This window comes from Solea senegalensis, linkage group LG19 (assembly GCF_019176455.1).
Source record: "Solea senegalensis isolate Sse05_10M linkage group LG19, IFAPA_SoseM_1, whole genome shotgun sequence".
NCBI lineage: Eukaryota > Metazoa > Chordata > Actinopteri > Pleuronectiformes > Soleidae > Solea > Solea senegalensis.
Window position 1 is genome coordinate 935,003 of NC_058038.1, and position 21,034 is coordinate 956,036.

The window sequence follows — 21,034 nt, forward strand, 5'->3', positions numbered from 1 at the left end:
AGTTTTATAGTTAGATGGTGCTGATGATGAAATGATGACTATGTAAGACTAAGACTATGATGACTAAGACCCGGGTTCGAGCCCCGGTTGGAACAAGGGCCTTTCTGCATGGAGTTTGCATGTTCTTCCCATGTGTGCGTGGATTTTCTCCGGGTTCTCCGGCTTCCTCCCACAATCCAAAAACATGCAATGTGGGGATTAGGTAAATTGGACACCCTAAATTGACCACAGGTGTGAGTGTGAGAGTAAATGGTTGTTTGTCTCTATGTGTGTGTGGCCCTGCGATGGACTGGCAAACTGTCCAGGGTGTACCCCGCCTATCGCCCGATGTAGCTGAGATTGGCACAGCACCCCCTGTGACCCTCTGGTGGAGGATAAAGCGGTAGATGATGGATGGATGTATGGAATTCACTTGTGTATTTATTCATTCAAATAAGCGTCAACATTTATTTGAATTAAATCGGTTATTTATTGGTTTATAATACTAATAATAATTATAATGATAATAATAATAAAAATAATGTTATTTCCTCTTTAATATACGTTGTTGTTTTATTTCAATTATGAACATACATTTAATTGTTTTTTAATTCTATCTTTTGTTTTAATACATGATTAAGTTTTTCTTTGTGCAATATCGGCTTTTTTTTATAACACCACCAGGGGGTGCCTCTTTTCGTTTAGGCTCGTTTCTCTCCGGCCTGGCCCATCCTCGGTAATGTTCGGCTGAGTTCGGCTGCTAACGGTCGGTGTGTTCAAATCTTCGGCTGCGGCTCCTGTTGGAGACACAAGTAAAGAAAGAGCGGACAGAAAAGAAGGAAACCGACAACAGGAAGCGATAGACGGTGTCTCTCAGCGGAATGACGGTGCTGCAGGAACCTGTCCAGGTAAAAACACATTTTCAGCCCGTTGTCATGAGCACGGAGCTGAATGTTTAAGAAATCGAGGCTGTCTTCTCCGGCCCGGCAACAGCGGCTCATCCAGTCCGCGGGTGAGAGCGTCGACCGCCGCAGGCCTGAAGCCGCTCATATCTGAGCTTTAGCTGAGGTTTAGCCGAGCTTTAGACTTTTTGGCGTTAAAGAAACGATGAGTTCACGGATGACTAATCTGTCGTGACGTTATCATTAGGCTTGTTCGCACGGTCGTGTCCGCTTGGTTTCAGATCAACGGTCAAGCCAGAATTAATTGAAAAATGTGTTGACGTTTCTATCGGTGTAGCTTTAAAATGAAACCGGTCAGAACAGCTGTTCTCGGTCCGGTGGGACGTTGTGCTCCTGCTCATCACTTCGGCATAGATCCAACAAAGAAGTCGTGTTTAAATGTTCACATAAACAGCTCTGGTTCTGGTTGAAGCCAGAATGCTGGTGGAGGACACGATCAGTGCTAACAGTTAAAGTTTGTGTTTTTTTAATCTGTAATAAAACGTGGGTGCGTTGAGTTTATGATCCTGACACCGCATTAGTTATTTTCTAGTTAGATCAGAAGCGGCGACTTTTGTCGAGAAGCAGCAGCACAAAAGCAAGCGCTTACATTTATGTCATGAACGCTGCTAATGCCAAGATGCTAACAGTAGAGCTAAGTCTGTCTGAGTTTGAGCGGCTTCACTTTCCTCACATTCAGTCGTGAAGCTCGTAGTGAATCATGGTGAAGCTCGTAGTGAATCATGGTGAAAACAACAAGCTTCATCCACTTCAACACGACAGCATTGACCACACACCAGCTACTTAGCTTCTTGTTGCTAACGTTAGCAAACGTCAGACAGCACCCGGTTAGCTACACGGTAAAACATCAGCTGATTGGCTGCCATGTTAACCAGACCAGGCCGCTTTATTTTTCAGACTGTTTGGAAGGTAGTATGACGTCACAAGAAGGCCAGAAATAAACAGCAATTTAGTGACGTTACGCAGCACGTTCCTCCTAAACATAACTCTAAATTGACCCGTAGGTGTTAGTGTGAATGTCTCTGTGTCCCTGTGATGGACTGATCTGTCCAGGTATTGATTGCGTCCTTTGTCAACTATGTCAACTGGGATCAGCACAAGGGCCCCCTGTGACTGTGAAGTGGTACAAGATGAATGAGTGAGATGAATATTAAATTATAGGGTACAAACACATTAAAACTGTTGGTAAACAAGGCAATTAGAGACACGTGTGAATTGTACTGAAAAAAGTGTAATGATTGGTCCAGGAGATCGTCCTCGGCAGCCGTGACTCAGCTAATTATCGTTGAATGTATTTTTGGAAAGTTTGTGTCCGTTTTGACAGATAAATGCACAATTTCAGGCCAATTTGAAAACAACTTAATGGACAGAAATGCCCTCACTTCTCTCCAGTTTTGTTGATGGATAAGTGATAAATGCACGTGAATCTCCTTCACCCATGACTCCAACATGCTTCCTCTTCAGGTGCTCATGCAGCAATGTTGTTCAGCTGTGCCATGCCAGATCAGATGTGCACATTTTGCACATCTGTTCTTTAAAGGCGCTCATCTAAAGTGCTCCCATACTTTATAAAATTTTCTCTCTGCTAATGTTGTTCTCTGCCATTTTTCAAACGCGTCTTCCAGAATCACGTTACGTGAGGTACACAAGGCGTGGCATCGGTTCTCTTCTTCTTCTTGTATGGCGGTCGGCAGTCGGCGTCCAGCTTGATGGTGCTTACTGCCACGGCTTTGGTTGGCTTACTGCCCTACATTAGGAGTAGCAACTGTGCGTGAAATAACATAGACCCAACTAACTAACTAACTAGATTTAATGGATTAGTTGTTGCAGCCCTGAATACTGCATTACCAATGGTGTAGGTTTGGTTACTGGTAGACTGGCTGGGACACTGTGCCACTGTGCTGTGATGCGTTCACTGATGCTTGTAAAATCCACTCACTTTTCCTCCCACTCCTCTCTCACAGCAACATGTCCCCACTGATACTTGGAGAAAGCCAGATTGTTCTTACCAATATTAGACACTGGACAATGTGTGCGTAACCCTAACGCACAGGTCATGTGATGTTCTCAGTGTCCCCACTAGGGCCGGGCGATATGAGTTATACTGGTATATTTTTGACATAGATATGTATGTGTATGTTGAGACAATATTGCCATACCAGTATATTATATATTATTTTTATGTTGCGAATAGAGTTTTTCCGATTCCGATACCAGTATCGGAAATGCCTCCGATACTGCCGAAAATTAGGGAAAAAATGGTATTGGAACATCTCTACTTGCGAACACTGTGTAATAAAGCCGACTGCTTCTCTCTGAGCCTACAAGCCTAGTTCAGCTGCTCAGCCAACTTGCTATGACTTTGATTTGTTACAAAGATTAAGTGATGTACATGTGAGTTTCATTCTGTGTCATTACTTCAACATAATATGTAATTCTGCTGTATCAAGTTTTAAATTCAGAGCTGTAGTATAAGATATAAAAATAAATGAATCCGTGTTATCAGTCCTGCAGGGGGAAATGCCTTCTCTGCATTTAACTCATCCTCTTCTAGAAACCTTCCTAGAATTAGCAGCAGGCAGCCATTGAGCAGCGCCCGGGGAGCAATGGGGGTTGGGTGCCTTGCTCAGGAGCAGCCTGAACCTCAGTCATAATATCCTGAGACTTTAGGTTTTGTCAAACCAGCTCAAGCATAGAAAGCCTGGATCTGTTAAACAGGCTTTGTAGACCTTTGACCTTCAGTCCACAAAACGGGTTCAATGTAAGGCAATGTCGTGGCCCTGTCTGTTTGTTTTTGTGCACTTGCCAATATGATCAACAGAGGCCGACAGTGGCTTGTTGCGTGAGTGGGATGAAGAGTGTCATCTCTGATTGCCTTGTTACCATGGTTTATAGTGAATACTTAAGTGTTTTGATGAATACACAGAGAGAACAGTGCATCATTGGCTGATTCAAGTAACAAGCCTGAAACTGAACAGTCCACCTTCTGCTCTGATCTATTTCTCTGTCATCATCACTCTGAAATGTAATTTACTTGCAGGCTGCAGTGTGGCAGGCTCTGAACCACTACGCCTACCTGGACGCTGTTTTTCTCGCAGAGCGACTCTACGCTGAAGGTAACACCTGTTTGTCTGTCTGTCAAACATACTGTGTGTGTGTGTGTGTTTATATATACACAAGCAGTCACAGGTTGGTGTTTTTATCCTATAAATACTGTTCTTCAGAAAAATAGAAAAGACAATAAATGTGTTATTTCTCCAGACTGGTGTTACCTTCACTTTATGTCATTTAAGGTATTTTTTATTATATTTTGCTTCCAGGAAATGCACTCGGGTGAATAAGAAACTTAAGATTAATTTTGATGCAAAGATTTGCACATTAGCTGGAATGTAGCACACTGTGGCAGCAAAGGCAGTGCTCTGCTAATTTAACATTTGTTAAAAAGTGTTGATACTATTTCTTGTAGGAGATGTGCTGTATCACATGTTGCACAACAGTGGAACTGAAAGCATTGCTCAAAGTTATTATATATGTATAGTAAGGCTGAACGATTTTGAATAAATATCTAATTGCGGTTATTTCGACTGAAATTGCGATTTATCTATGATTTGCTATATAAGAGGGAATGGTCAATTTTACATAATTGTAATATTTAAAAAAAACATTCAATATGACTGTGTATGCAAAGATGTTTTCTCCTGTGTGTAGAAAATGATTTGTCGGTCAGGACAATATTTCATCTAAAAAAATGTATTAGTTTTATACACATTTTGGCTTGAAATGTTTTTTTTGTCATATCGCGATTTTATTGACATTTTGATAAATTTTTAGCCCTACTTAGTATTGTCAAGCATAGTCAATATGGCGTCTAATTCTGTATGTATATGGTTGATCTGTCTGTCTGTCAGTGAGGTCAGAGGACGCCCTCTACCTGTTGGCTACGTGTTACTACCGCTCAGGGAAGCCATACAAAGCTTATCGACTACTGAAGGCACACAGCTACTCCACACCACAGGTTCGATTCCTGTTGGCCAAGTGCTGCGTGGAATTGAGCAAGTAAGTAACGCCACAATATGCACAATATACGCTAACACACGCCAAAAAAATATACGCCAACACGCGCCACAATATACGCCAACACACGCCACAATATACTGACCACACCTGTCTGTCTCGCAGGCTTGCTGAAGGAGAACAGGTTCTGATTGGTGGAGTGCTGAACAAACAGAAGAGTCAGGATGACATCATCACTGAATTTGGAGACTCTGCGTCTTTCACTTTGTCGCTACTGGGACACATTTACTGGTAATGATGTCACACCTGTCTGTGTCTCAGTTAATTGTGTCACGCCTGTTTGTGTCTCAGTTAATTGTGCCACGCCTGTCTGTGTCTCTGTTAATGACGTCACCTGTCTGTGTCTCTCTTTGAGTAGTAAGACAGATCGTGTTGCTAAAGGTGCAGAGTGTTTTCAGAGAAGTTCAACTCTCAACCCGTTCCTCTGGTCACCTTTTCAAAATCTCTGTCACCTAGGTAATGAAATCACAAACACCTGAGTGCTTGATCATGTGATCGTCATGTTGTGATCATGTGATGTCATCATATGTTGTTCTGTCTATGTTTCCAGGAGACAAACCAGATCCAGATCAGGTTTTCAGGTTGTCATCCCCACAGAACCCTTCTATGGCCCCGCCCCCTCCATCTGTCAGCCCTGCCCAGAACCCCTCCCATCGCTTGGACACCGCCTTAATGGAGACGCCGCAGGACACACTGGTACACGAAAGCAAACATTAGAGGTGTCACGATCTTAATATCGATGAAAACGATTGTCACAATCGAGGATTTAAAAAAGGTAATGCTAATAAGATAGTCTTTTATTAGTCCCGCCCCCACAGTGAGGACATTTAAAGTTAAAGTGGACATATTATACCCTTTTTCCCCCATTAAAATAGTTCCCTGGTGTCCTAAAGAGCATGTCAGTGACATGCTTTGGTCAAAATACCATAAGGATGAAGAATCATAGCAGTTCAATAACCCTGCTAAACCCGCCCCTTTCAGAACGCTTGGTTTTCGTGCATGGTCCCATGAGACACAGGCAAACACACACCCACTTCCAGGGGGTTTCTGATTTGTCCTCTTTACAGCGCTTTACAGCTCTATTCGTCCCCCCTCCCTCCACTAATTCTCTGACAATATCAACATGGCAGCGTGCGCAGAAAACAGCGAGAGTGCCGTCACAGGAAGAGACGTCCTACATAAGGATTGAGCCGAACAGTGCCGAACTGTAAATCAGTTAAAAGCACTTAGGAACAGCGCCGCTGATCGCCAGCAGCGCGCGGCGAGCTTAATAATCTGCCGCTGTATGTTACTGTATCAGACCGGTGACTGTGCTCCGGAGACCTCTCCGCTGTTGTCCCTAAGTATCCATGTGACGGAGGTCTGTTCCTGTGACGGCACTCACACATACAGCGACAGTTTAGGCAGCTCGCCGCTGGCAATATGTGACTGTATCAGACTGAGTGTGCTCCGGTCATGGAGAACGTACTGAACAAATATGCTTAATTAGGACGTGTCAGAATGGTCAGTTATGAGCTCTGTGTGACCTTTTCTTAACAATGTGTGTGTTTGTACGTCGGTGAAATACGTTCGCTGACTAAATACGGCGACCGCTGGTCACAGTCTGATGCGAAGTGGTGCGAACACACAAACACACGTTTGCTGACTTTATCCGGCACATTAGCTTCATATATAAAATCCTCTGTAAAACACTGTGCTCCACTGTGCAGCCACCAACAGCACACTTGTCCCTCCACGTTGACATAATACCGCTCTTCCTCCCTCGCCTGCACTCTCGCAGGGACAAGGTGGAGCTAAGGTGGAGCTTGCGAAGTAAACGTACTGGTGGGGCGGTAACATTCGCGGTGAAATGCGCATGCTGCCGTCATAAGCGCAGGGAATTCAACATTGCATGTTTTATCGCCTATACTTACACTAAGGGGGACCACGAAAACATGACTGAGTATTCTTTTTCCACACTTTGGCGACTGGTAGGGCCCCCAGAGTCCCAAATATACGTATTGAAATGGTTAAAAAGTTGATTTTGCATAATATGTCCCCTTTAAAATGTAGTGAGAGCCACATACACCCTCTCTGATCGCTAACAGTTTCCAAAGTGTAGCCTAGGATTGTTTTATTGGAACAGATCAGGAGCAGTTTCATGCAAGTGCATGTGGCACAGAAACAATACGGGGAGGATGTTGATTATGGGGTGTGTGATCACGCACACACATGCCTGCAGTTCAAAATATGATGTTTTATGAGGATACTGACGGAGAGATATAATGTCCGAAGTCCGTTTGAGACGTTTTTCAGTGATTTCTGTCATGTTAAAGTGGACATATTATACCCTATTTCCCCCATTAAAATAGTTCCCTGGTGTCCTAATGAACATGTCAGTGACATGCTTTGGTCAAAATACTATAAGGATGAAGAATCATAGTAGTTCAATAACCCTGCTAAACCCGCCCCTTTCAGAACGCTCGGTTTTCGTGCATGGTCCCTTTATATGCAAATGAGACACAGGCAAACACACACCCACTTCTTCCAGGGGGTTTCTGATTTGTCCTCTTTACAGCGCTTTACAGCTCTATTCGTCTCCCCCCTCCCTCCACAATATCAACATGTCAGCGAGAGTGCCGTCACAGGAAGAGACGTCCTACATAAGGATCGAGCCGAACACTGTCCAACTGTAAATCAGTTAAAAACACTTAGGAACAGAAGATCAGCGGTGACACAGAGAGTGCAGCACCGCTGATCGCCAGCGCGCCAGCGGCGCGCTGAATAAACTGTATGTTGCTGTATCAGACCGGCGCTGCTCCGGAGACCTCACCACTGCTGACCAGCTCCGGTGCTCCGGCGAGCTGGCGATCAGCGGTGGCGATCACCGTGTAAGCGGAATAAACTGTATGTTGCTGTATCAGATCGTGTGTTCGTGTGTTCGCACCACTTCACATCAGACTGCGACCAGCGGTCGCCGTATTTAGTCAGGGGACGTATTTCACCGACGTACAAACACACAAATTGTTAAGAAAAGATCACATAGAGCTCATCAGCTGATGAGCTCTATGTGATCATCAGCTGATCGCCACCGCTGATCGCCAGCGGCGCGCTGAATAAAATGTATGTTGCTGTATCAGACCGGAGACTGTGCTCCGGAGACCTCACCACCACTGACCAGCTCCGGTGCTCCGGCGAGCTGGCGATCAGCGGTGGCGATCAGCTGATCGCCAGCGGCAGTTTAGGCTATCGGTGACACAGAGAGTGCAGCACCGCTGCACAGAGAGTCAGCGGCGAGCTGCATAAACAGCTGCTTTATGTGATTGTATCAGACTGAGTCTGTGCTCCGGTCATGGAGGACGTACTGAACAAATATGTTTAATTAGGACGTGTCAGAATGGTCAGTTATGAGCTCTATGTGATCTTTTCTTAACAATTTGTGTGTTTGTACGTCGGTGAAATACGTCCCCTGACTAAATACAGCGACCGCTGGCCGCAGTCTGATGTGAAGTGGTGCAAACACACGAACACACGTTTGCTGACTTTATCCGGCACATTAGCTTCATATATAAAATCCTCTGTAAAACACTGTGCTCCACTGTGCAGCACACTTGTCCCGCCGCGTTGACATAATACCGCTCTTCCTCCCTCGCCTGCACTCTCGCAGGGACAAGGTGGAGCTAAGGTGGAGCTTGCGAAGTAAACGTACTGGTGGGGCGGTAACATTCGCGGTGAAATGCGCATGCTGACGTCATAAGCGCAGGGAATTCAACATCGAGCGTTTTATCGCCTATACTTACACTAAGTGGAACCACGAAAACATGACTGAGTATTGTTTTTCCACACTTTGGCGACTGGTAGGGCCCCCAGAGTCCCAAATATCAGTATTAAAATGGTTAAAAAGTTGATTTTGCATAATATGTCCCCTTTAAATCCAGTTGGAGAGACAGAACATCGTCCTTTACTTATGTCAAAGATGAAACCTTAACCCTTTGTATCATGTCATGTGACCTTCTGACCTCATTCATCATTCATGTGACCTTCTGACCTCATTCATGTGACCTTCTGACCTCATTCATGTGACCTTCTGACCTCATTCATCATTCATGTGACTTTATGACCTCATTCATGTGACCGTATGACCTCATTCATGTGACCTTATGACCTCATTCATCACTCATGTGACCTTCTGACCTCATTCATCACTCATGTGACTGTATGACCTCATTCATCACTCATGTGACTGTATGACCTCATTCATCAGTCATGTGACCATATGACATCATTCATGTGACCTTCTGACCTCATTCTTCAGTCATGTGACCGTATGACCTCATTCATCAGTCATGTGACTGTATGACCTCATTCATCAGTCATGTGACTGTATGACCTCATTCATCAGTCATGTGACCGTATGACCTCATTCTTCAGTCATGTGACCGTATGACCTTATTCATCAGTCATGTGACTGATACACGGCATGCAATTGTGTATATATATATGTGTGTGTGTATATATGTGTGTGTATATATGTGTGTGTATATATATATATATATATATATATATATATGTATATGTGTATGTACATTGTGTGTATATTTATATATACATACATACATACATACATAGACATACACACACACACACACACACACACACACACACACACTGCCTGGTCAAAAAAAAAGTCGCCACCTGGATTTAACTAAGCAAATAGGTAAGGGGTTGCTGCAGTTGGTCAGGTCTGACTACCTGAATATAATGAATGACCAGATTATTCCATCAATGCATTTTTTTCTTCCCTGATGACATGGGCATATTCCAAGATGACAATGCCTGGATTCATCAGGCTCATTTTCCAGGTCATTATATATCCGTTCAAACTTATGAAGGGAAAAAGTGACCGCTCTAATGTCAGCTGAGCCTCTTCAGCATGAAACCTCGACCGGTAAGATAATTAGCTAATGTTCATAATCTGACTAGTCGGCCGGGCGTTACAGTAGTCAATGACTAGTCATTAGAAATGTGAATTAAAACATTAAATGGGTTCTTATGACATAAACACAATGATTCTAGATTAAAGAGACAAGTCTAAAAACCACAGACCAAGGATTAGGAGAATCGTGACACCTCTAGAAAACTTTTTTTACTGTGTTTGTGTGTGGTGTTAATCTGAGTCTTTTTTTGTTTCCAGGAGTTAAATCGTTTGAATTTAGAATCTTCTAATGGAAAGTTGACGTCTGATTTGTCGGTTTCCTACATTGACTCCTCCCTTATCTCCCCGGAGACTGGCTCTCTTCTGGGAAACACTGTTTCCATGGCATCAGCCGGCTCCCTATTGGCTAAACAAAATAAACCCAAAAGTGGGAGGAGTTTATTGGGAGGACCTGCTGCCCTGAGCCCACTAACACCCAGGTGAGGTTTTCTGACTATGTGTGAATGAGTGAACACCAAAGCCGTGTCTAAATCCATGGTCTGGATCCTCCTAAATGTGGATTTGTCGTCTGGATGTTGTCAAAATGCGTCAAACACAAATGCAAGAAAATAAAAGAATAAACATTTGGTGTTTATCATTTTATGTATTAATAGGGACTTACTAAGTACTTCAGTTCACTCTTCATGTTATATATTTACACCGTTTAATTCTGATACCAGCATAACTGTGATTCAGGGTTTGGGCTGTGGAGGGCAGTGTTTAAACTCTGTACATAGGTTAGGGTTTGTGGTCGTTCTTAGTGTTGTGTGGATTGGACTGACTTCTGTCTCAGACCCTGGATTGACACACAGTTCATGTAGAATTCTATGTGTGTGTGTGTGTGTAGTTTTGGAATCCTGCCTTTGGAACCTAGCCCTGGAGAGCCCACATATCTACAGAACTTCTCAACTACCATGGAAACACAGACCACAGCACCTAGCAAGAAGGTACAGGAAGCCACGCCCCACACTTATCTCTATCTGTCTGTCTCTCGGACCAGTCAGTTAAAGTCTAACTGTCTCACTTCACCTCACTTGTCCATCTGTCTCACAGTCTGTCTCCAGGATCAGTCAGTCAAAATCTGTCTTCAGTCAGAGTGGAAACAGTAGAGATGTTCTTCCCATTCCCTTCAACCAATCACAGAGCTCTGTGCCTCACACCAGGTAACTGCACTGACCAGTCACAGAGCCTCAGTTGTGTGTGTGTGTGTGTTTGACCACCTGTCTGTCTCCTGTCTCTGTCAGTGGCTCCCCTCAGGTCCTTAGTCCCAGTCTGTCTGCTCCTACAAATGTTCAGCCCAGAAGAAGCTCCAGACTCTTCACTAGTGCCAGCTCCACGGCCAAGGTACACTCAGAAAAGACCTGATTTTTACTGTTAGTGTTTTCACACAGTACTGCACTGCTCCATGTTGACTATGTCTCTCTGTCTCCCTCTGCAGGAGAACAGTAAGAAGTTAAAGATGAAATTTCCCACAAAGATCCCAAACAGGAAAACCAAATGTAAATCAGCGAAGACGTCGAACAGCAACAACCTGAATGAGAGTCTCGACATCCTGAGGCTGGACCCAGGTCTGAGTCTGCAAGACACCAAGGTGCCACAGTACCAGAGAGCTGCTGCAGGTACACACACACACACACACACACACACACACACACCTGTACCACTCAACAGGAAGTTATTCAGATCTGTGTGTGTGTGTGTGTACACACAGACAGTGTGATGGCGTTGTTACGGGAGCTGGGCCGTGGTTACCAGGCGCTGTGCTCCTACAACTGCAGGGAGGCCATCAACATCCTGAGCTCACTGCCTCCACAGCACTACAGCACTGGCTGGGTCCTCACGCACATCGGCAGAGCCTACTTTGAACTGGCCGAGTACACACAGGTAACACATACACACACCTCACGCGCACACACACACACAAGTAACATGCACACACACAGGTGACGTGTGTGGTGATGTCATTGTAGGCGGAGCGTCTGTTCAGTGAGGTGCGCAGGATGGAGTCGTACAGAGTTGAAGGGATGGAGATTTACTCGACGACGCTGTGGCACCTGCAGAAAGATGTTGCTCTGTCAGTTCTGTCCAAAGACCTGACAGACATGGACAAGAACTGTCCTGAGGTGAGACATGTTCACCTGTCTGATGGGTTAGGATCAGCTGTGTGTCTCTGATCACCTGTCTCTCTGTGCAGGCCTGGTGTGTTGCTGGTAACTGTTTCAGCCTACAGAGGGAGCATGACATTGCTATCAAATTCTTCCAGAGGGCCATCCAGGTGAGCAGTGTGGTTACCATTGTGATGAAGGCACCACTCAGCAATGAGCTTACCTGTGTGCACCTGTGCTGTATGAGCTTACCTGTGCACCTGTGTGTCTTTCAGGTGGACCCAGGCTTTGCGTACGCATACACTCTGTTAGGTCATGAGTTTGTTCTGACCGAGGAGTTGGACCGAGCACTCGCCTGCTTTCGAAACGCCATTAGAGTCAACAACAGACACTACAATGCATGGTATGGTAACCATCACACACTATGGTTTCATTAGCATGAGCCTGTAATGCTGCCACATTCTGATTTTTTTTTAGTTATGTTTTCTTTGTTTGTGTTTAGCTATGCTAACAGTTATGTTTTCTTTTGTTTGTGTTTAGCTATGATAACAGTTATGTTGTCTTTGTTTGTGTTTAGCTATGATAACAGTTGTTTTCTTTGTGTTTAGCTATGATAAGTTATGTTTTATTTGTTTGTTTTTAGCCATGATAACAGTTATGTTTTCTTCGTTTGTGTTTAGCTATAACAGTTATGTTTTCTTTGTGTTTAGCTATGCTAACAGTTATGTTTTCTTTCTTTGTGTTTAGCTATGCTAACAGTTATGTTTTTCTTTGTGTTTACCTATAACAGTTATGTTATCTTTGTTTCTGTTTAGCTATGCTAACAGTTACGTTTACTTTGTGTTTAGCTATGCTAACAATTATGTTTTTGTGTTTAGCTATGATAACAGTATGTTTTCTTTGTGTTTAGCTATGCTAACAGTTATGTTTTCTTTCTTTGTGTTTAGCTATGCTAACAGTTATGTTTTCTTTTGTGTTTAGCTATGCGCAGTTATGTTTTTCTTTGTGTTTACCTATAACAGTTATGTTTTCTTTGTTTGTGTTTAGCTATGATAACAGTTATGTTTTTCTTTGTGTTTACCTATAACAGTTATGTTATCTTTGTTTCTGTTTAGCTATGCTAACAGTTACGTTTTCTTTGTGTTTAGCTATGCTAACAGTTATGTTTTCTTTGTGTTTAGCTATGATAACAGTTGTGTTTTCTTTGATGTCTTTAGCTATGATAACAGTTGTGTTTTCTTTGTTTGTGTTTAGCTATGATAGCAGTTGTGTTTTCTTTGTTTGTGTTTAGCTATGATAACAGTTGTGTTTTCTTTGTTTGGGTTTAGCTATGCTAACAGTTGTGTTTTCTTTGTTTGGGTTTAGGTATGGTCTGGGAATGATATACTACAAACAGGAAAAGTTCAACTTGGCAGAAATCCACTTTAAGAAAGCTCTCAGCATCAACCCACAGAGCTCAGTGCTGCTCTGCCATATTGGTGTGGTACGTTGTCTGTCCACTCCCTGTTAACATTTACCCTCGCCACCTTCTGTGTTAATATGTATTTCCCCCCATTATTTGTTATTAGTAAATTTAAATTAAAATAAATTTAATTTAATTTAATTTGATTTAATTTAATTTAATTTAATTTAATTTAATTTGATTAAATTAGATTAATTAAATTAATCATTTATCAGTCCTGCAGGGGAAATTCCTTCTCTGCATTAAGCCGTCCTCTACTAGAGTCTTCCTCGATTTAGGAGCAGCAGCATTTGGGTAACATGCTCCCGTTACAAGCCAAGTTTCCTTTCCATTTGGCCATGGGCTGCCCAAGTAGCTCTGTGTTTCCATCATTGTTCAGTTAAGTACAGAACAGTTTGGAATGGTAAAGTCCTGGGTCAGGCTTGTGTTTCCACTTAGAACAGTACCTTTACTTGGGAGGTGGAGTGTGGACTGTTGAATGACGGCAGTGTGAGAGCCGGGAATATGACGTCATCGTTTTTTTCTGTCTGCACGGAAACACGAGGCCTAACCCCTAACCCTAACCCTCCTGGTCGTGCGATCACTCGCTTGATTGATCCTAAATTAAATATAATGAAATATGGCATCATATTTGTTTTAATGCGTGTATCTGTTTACTTGCAGTTATTGATGGTGTTGTGTGTGAATTATTTCAGGTCGATCAACTTCTGTGTTCAATCTGTCAAAATGACACTTCAGATTTTTCCATCATGGTAGAAAAATATCCGTCAGTGACACTTTTCTGTCGCACAATCAGCTGACTGTCGTGGGTCTAGCTCTGCCCTGACTGTACCATTACTCTGATACCCTAAGTGAAGTTTAACTGAAAAATGGATCAGCTCAGTTATTTTGGTTCTGTTCCTAATGGAAACAAAAAAATACATAGCAAACATAACTGAAGTGAGTGTGTGTGTATGTGTGTGTGTATTGTAACTTGTGTGTAGGTGCAGCATGCTCTGAAGAAGTCAGATGCAGCATTAGAGACTCTGAACAGAGCGATTGGCATCGATCCTAAAAATCCTCTCTGCAAGTTTCACCGAGCGTCCATTCTGTTCGCTAATGACAAGTACAAGGTAAGAGGGGAGGGGAGGGGGCGGGGTCACAATGATACTTTATTATACTCATGAATAAACTGTGTGTGTGTGTGTGTGTGTGTGTATACATATAAATGTACACATTTGTATTTATACCCTAACCCTGTGTGTGTGTGTGTATATATATATATATATATATATATATATAAAATCTCTGTCCGTGTCTCTCTCACTCACGCAATCTCCCTCCCTCTCTCGCTCTCACTCACACACTCTCTCGCTCTCTCACTCACTCACACACTCACTCTCTCGCACACTCTCCCTCCCTCTCTTTCTCACTCACTCTCCCTCTGACTCTCTCTTTCTCTCTCACTCGCCCACACTCTCTCCCGCTCACACTCTCCCTCCCTCTCTTTCTCACTCACTGTCTCTCACACTCTCCCTCCCTCACTCACTCACACTCTCTCTCTCACTCTCAGGCAGCTCTTCAGGAATTGGACGAGTTGAAACAAATAGTTCCTAAAGAATCTCTTGTGTATTTCCTAATAGGAAAGGTAAGCTGATTCTCTATGACCTTTGACCTCTCTCCCTCTGATGTCTGAGCCCCTGGTCAGCTGACTTTCCTCTGTGACTGTGCTTTGGCTCCGCCCCCTCAGGTGTATAAGAAGTTGGGTCAGACTCACTTGGCTCTGATGAACTTCAGCTGGGCCATGGACCTGGATCCTAAAGGAGCCAACAACCAGATCAAAGAGGCCATCGACAAGAGATACCTGCCCGAGGATGAAGGTGACCCCTTACCCTTGACCCTAGAACATAATTACATTTATATTGTGCACTTACAAACATGAAGTGGTTTTTATGTTCAAAAACGTCCTTGTCGCTACAAACGAGCCGATGTAAATTTTCAGACCAAAACCACACCCGCAGAACACGGACTGTCTTGTGATTGGCCAGTTACCTGGAAGTGGCGTAATTGGCACGTCAGCTCTCAGACCTGCAGCGCCCCCTCTGGAAAGGCAGATGCACCTCTAGCAATGATCAAAATATTGAGTAATGTCGTAATCCCTTACACATTTGATCTGGAGTCTGAGCCAGAGTCAGAAGACATTGTGACTGTGAAAGACTGCTGCAGGACGCCTGGAGCTTGGATAACGTTGTGGTTACCGAGATGATAAACACACATGCAAATGAAACACGAGCGTAGCATGTAGCTTAGCACTTACCACTTCAGGCTCCGCCTCCACAGGTCTACTGCTGTTGCCTAGCAACAGAACCACAGCTGGCCTGTTGCAGTAAAAATCTTATCACATAATGTAAAGACTATGTGGACTAAACATGTGCATGCAGTAACTGGATTTGACCACAGAGGGCTGTAGATACACTCATTTTTATCACTTTCTCTGACCTCAGTTTCTCTCACACTTAACTGTCTCTCTCTCTCACACTTGTCTGTCTGTGGGCGGGTCAGCGGTGGAGTTGGACGACAGTCAGGACAGCAGCATAAAAAGTCATAGTTTAGCATGTCGTCCGAATTTTGACAAAAAAGTCATAGTATAGTATGTCATCCAAATTTTGACAAAAAAGTCATAGTTTAGTATGTTTTCCAAATTTGGACAAAAATATCATAGTTTAGCATGTCGTCCGAATTTTGACAAAAAGTCATGAGTATGTCGTCCGAATTTTGACAAAAAAGTCATGAGTATGTCGTCAAAATGAGAAAAAAAGTCATGAGTATGTCGTCAAAATGAGACAATAAAGTTATAGTTTAGCATGTCGTTAAAATTTTGACAAAAAAATTATAGTTTAGTATGTCGTCAAATCTTTGACAAAAATAGTCATAGTTTAGTATATCATTCAAAATGAGAAAAAAATCATAGTTTAGTATGTCGTCCAAATTTTGACAAAAAAGTCTTAGTTTAGTATGTCGTTCAAAATGAGAAAAAAAGTAATAGTTTAGTAAGTCGTCCAAATTTTCACAAAAAAGTCATAGTTTAGTATGTCGTCACAATTTTGACAAAAATGTTATAGTTTAGTATGTCGTCAAGTCTTTGACAAAAATAGTCATAGTTTAGTATATCATTCAAAATGAGAAAAAAATCATAGTTTAGTATGTCGTCCAAATTTTGACAAAAAAGTCATAGTTTAGTATGTCGTCCAAATTTGGACAAAAATGTCATAGTTTAGCATGTCGTCCGAATTTTGACAAAAAAGTCATAGTTTAGTATATTGTTTAAAATGAGAAAAAAAGTCATAGTTGATGTCTGCTGCTGCAAGGCATACTTGTGGGAATGGGAAACGGAGGGGCTTGTGAGTCTCAAGAACAGCAGGCACGCTTGAAATTTCACTGTGGAATTTTCTAGTTAATATAATGTTTTTGATTTAAAAAAAAAAAGCAGTGGAATGGCACACAATCCGTCACAGTCCTACAAGTGCTTTTTTATTCGACAAGTACAGTCAACTGCTTCCACAAAGCCTTCCATTTCTCTCACGTGCAAACAAAAAGACAATCTCCAAACAATCTGATGACGTTTTTTTTAAAGAGGATATAACACTAGCACACACACACACACATACAGCAGAGCATACCACACAACAAGCCTGGTAATACAACAACCACAGCCCTCAAGCATTCAAAGAAAGAAAGAAACACTGTAAACAATTTTAAATTTTGAACCTGTAAACTCATGAATTAAGCTGATAGTCACTGATTTCAACTACAAGTTCTGTATATTCATACATGTGTGAAGCAACAAATACCACAGTTCACATTGTTACATACAGTTTAGATCCCAGTTAAAGTCTGGAAATAATGTCCTGTACATACACTCGTAATGTGCCCAATCACAGGTGCCTTCTGATTTTGGGCGTGAGCAGAACCCCACAATAACCAATGAGAGCGAGTTGACAGGGAAACAGATGTTACATACCTTTGTTCATAAACATAACTTGTGTAAGTCACGTTGATTCCGTCATCTCAGCCATCCACAGTTTTTTTGTGTTCCTCAGCACAAAACATCGCACACACACACAACAGCTATAACTAATGATGCCGACAGTCCACCTCCATGTCTGTTTGTATTCTGAAGTCGCATCAAATCACGTGACTTTCTGCAAGATTGCAAATCCCTGGAATCTTTGATTGATCTTCTTTTTGGAGTGGGGTGAAAAATTTACCTAAGCTGGGAGAGATAATCCACAGCGTGGCATATGTCCCATTCAAAGAGCTCCTCATAGCAACTTAACGTGATTCCAGGAAGTGTGCCTACCTGTTATAACCAGTGATAAACTACATAGGAGAGGTAGGAAATGAATGGTTATGACTGTATTATGTACCATATTACAGATTATAAATCATCCTCATACACACATCCACAACCGACCACGAGATCAGTGATGCCCAAACACTGGGCCGGGACTCACAGACGAGTCGCAGGAGATTTTTTTGATTCCCCAAAAAAAATTGCATAATTTCCCCAACCTTTTATTTAAGATTTAACATTTAGATTTTATGTGCCAATTCAACTGATATTAGGCGTTACAGACATGGCTGTAAATGTTACACTTACATTTGCTGTTGGCCAAATTGACTGTATATAGTTTGCTTTTAGGAAGGTTTGGGGAAACACTGCACTACATGGTATTGGACATTGTTTCATAGTTTAAAAAGGTCTAAACAAACATGTACGATGATTTATGGTTTCTGTATTAATAGAAGAGCAGTTAAAATACACCAGTCATATTTAGACAACACTGAAACAAGGGAGAGCTTCAGGAACAATACAATAATAATATGTTTCCATTCATCATCTACAGCATGTTACACATACACTGCAGTAATATGTGTTTGATATTCTCCAGTGATGTTGACAGGAATAAAAAAAGAAAACAAGAGTAATATTAATAAAAATGCATTCACAATCATAGATACTTGGATCATCACATTAGATCAGATTTAAATATGCACCTTCAAAGCAAGTGGTGTAAATACTTTCCTATGGACCTCATGGAATTAGACGTGGACAATGTGGATGATATAATAGTATATATATATATATATATATATATATGTATATATACTGTATATGTATATATATATACATATATATATGATGTATATTCATGATACAATGGCGTCAACTTAATCAACTTTAATTGCTTGGCACATGAATGTCCATAAAATCTCTGTTTTTGGCTGATATAGTGCTCACGTTTGTGACATAAAAAATCTAATATTTTAACTAAGCAGACCTGCTCACTGACTTGCAACATTGCCCACAATAAGCGACCTAATAACAGACATAGTAAAAGGAATGCTATGTATATTGTAAAGGAAAAATAATAATAAGTAATATATGTGTCCTGTCATAAAGACTTTGACTTTTAACAAGTTAACGACACCTTCTGGTTTTGACCAACTCTAACCTGACTGATTCAAGTATATCTTCTAGGTGTACATGCCCAAACTGAGACTTCAATACATCCATTAACTGCATTAACTCCACTTCATGGTTCTGACTCACGCTGCGTTCACACCAAACACTCATTTTTGCATCGTGTCATTCACTGCATTTCATGTGCAGATGTGAGACCCCTGAGGACTCGGTCTAAACATGGAACGTCTGTCTGTCTGTCTGTCTGTCTGTCCCACTTCTATGCAACACTTGACTTGAAAGTCAGTAGTAATGAAGAATAAAAAGACGTTCATTTGATGTAAAGAGTCCTACGATGACTTTCACAGGCGCTATGATTGTATATGTATATAAATATATGTGTATATATATTTATACATATATAAGTGTATATATGTATATACTGTATGTATATATATATATATATATATATATATATATATATAATATACATATATACATATATATATACATATATACATATATATACATATATATGTATATATATATGTATATATATATATATATATATACATATATATATATATGTACATACAGTATATGTACACACCTACATATACAGTGGGTTGCATAAATATCCGCACCCCTTCAACTTTTTGACATTTTGCCATGCTGGGACCACAAACATAAATATATTTAATTGAAATTTCATGTGAAAGACACACACTAAAGAACACACAATCATGAAGTGAAATGAAATTGATACATGATTTTGAACTTTTTTTATGAATAAAAAACTGAAAAGCGGGGTGTGCAAAAGTATCAACCCCTTTTCCTCTTTGTGCAACCAATTGCCTTCAGAAGTTGCCTGATGATTTCTGAATGATCACATGTTGACCCAATGACTAAACAGAGTCCACCTGTGTGTAATCTAATCTCAGTTCAAATACAGCTGCTCTGTGATGGTCTCAGAGTTCTGTTTAGAGAATATTGGGGAGCAGACAGCATCATGAAGTCCAAGGAACACACCAGACAGGTCCGGGATAAGGTTGTGGAGAAGTATAAAGCTGGTTTAGGCTATAAGAAGATTTCCAAAGCTTTGAACATCTCTCAGAATACTGTTAAATACACTATCCAGAAATGGAAAGAGTATGGCATCACTGCAAACCTACCAAGACAGGGCCGTCCTCCTAAACTTACTGGCCGAACAAGGAGACGACTGATCAGAGCTGTAACCAAGAAGCCTAAGAAGCCCATGATGAACTGCAAACTATTAGTCGTACACTGCACAAATCTGGCATTTATGGAAGAGCTAGAAGAAAGCCATTCTTAAAAAAAAACATGGGTGATACAGTAAACGTGGATACAGTAAAAGGTGCTTTGGTCAGATGAGACCAAAATTGAACTTTTTGGCCAAAATATTTGGCGTAACAGAAACACTGCACATCACCCTGAAAACACCATCCCCACTTTCAAACATGGTGGTGGTAGCATCATGCTCTGGGGGTGCTTCTCTTCAGCAGGGACGGGGAAGCTGGTTAGAGTTGATGGGAAGATGGATGGAGCCAAATACAGGGCAATTTTGGATGAAAACTTGTTGGAGTCTGCAAAAGACTTGAGATTGGGGTGGAGGTTCACCTTCCAGCAAGACAATGACCCTAAACATAAAGCCAGGGCAACAACGGAATGGTTGAAAACAAAAAATATCCATGTGTTAGAATGGCCAAGTCAAAGCCCAGACCTAAATCCATGAGAATCTGTGGAAAGATCTGAAAAGTGCAGTTCACAAGCGCTCACCATCTAATCTAACTGAGCTTGAGCTGTTTTGCAAAGAAGAATGGGCAAAACTTCCAGTCTCAAGATGTGCAAGGCTGTTAGAGACCCCAACAGACTTGCAGCTGTAATTGCAGCAAAAGGCGGTTCCACAAAGTATTGACTCGGGGGGGTAGATACTTTTGCACACCCCACTTTTAAGTTTTGTATTTATGAAAAAAGTTCAAAAGCATGAATACATTTTATTTCACTTCATGATTGTGTCCCTTAGTGTGTGTCTTT

General features: G+C 41.7%; 1 protein-coding gene across 1 annotated transcript; it reads left to right on the forward strand.

Annotated features, from left to right (window-relative positions):
* The first annotated feature begins 722 nt into the window (after positions 1-722).
* cdc27 (cell division cycle 27) lies at positions 723-15,544 on the forward strand. The gene is made up of 19 exons (XM_044051246.1): positions 723-887; positions 3,982-4,057; positions 4,850-4,997; positions 5,121-5,246; positions 5,374-5,471; positions 5,566-5,711; positions 10,189-10,409; positions 10,817-10,916; positions 11,023-11,132; positions 11,214-11,313; positions 11,408-11,588; positions 11,681-11,853; positions 11,940-12,092; positions 12,164-12,244; positions 12,350-12,477; positions 13,440-13,557; positions 14,520-14,648; positions 15,089-15,163; positions 15,266-15,544. The coding sequence occupies exons 1-19, from the start codon at positions 861-863 to the stop codon at positions 15,455-15,457; spliced, it is 2,382 nt and encodes a 793-aa protein (XP_043907181.1). The 5' UTR covers positions 723-860; the 3' UTR covers positions 15,458-15,544.
* The last annotated feature ends 5,490 nt before the right edge of the window (positions 15,545-21,034 follow it).

Bases quoted from the DNA above. Each gene is read 5' to 3' on its own strand.
- cdc27 (XM_044051246.1), top strand. From the start codon at position 861: ATGACGGTGCTGCAGGAACCTGTCCAG. The intron at 5,472-5,565 runs GTAATGAAATCA...CTATGTTTCCAG, and splicing joins TCAAAATCTCTGTCACCTAG to GAGACAAACCAGATCCAGAT. The intron at 15,164-15,265 runs GTAAGCTGATTC...CCGCCCCCTCAG, and splicing joins TGTATTTCCTAATAGGAAAG to GTGTATAAGAAGTTGGGTCA.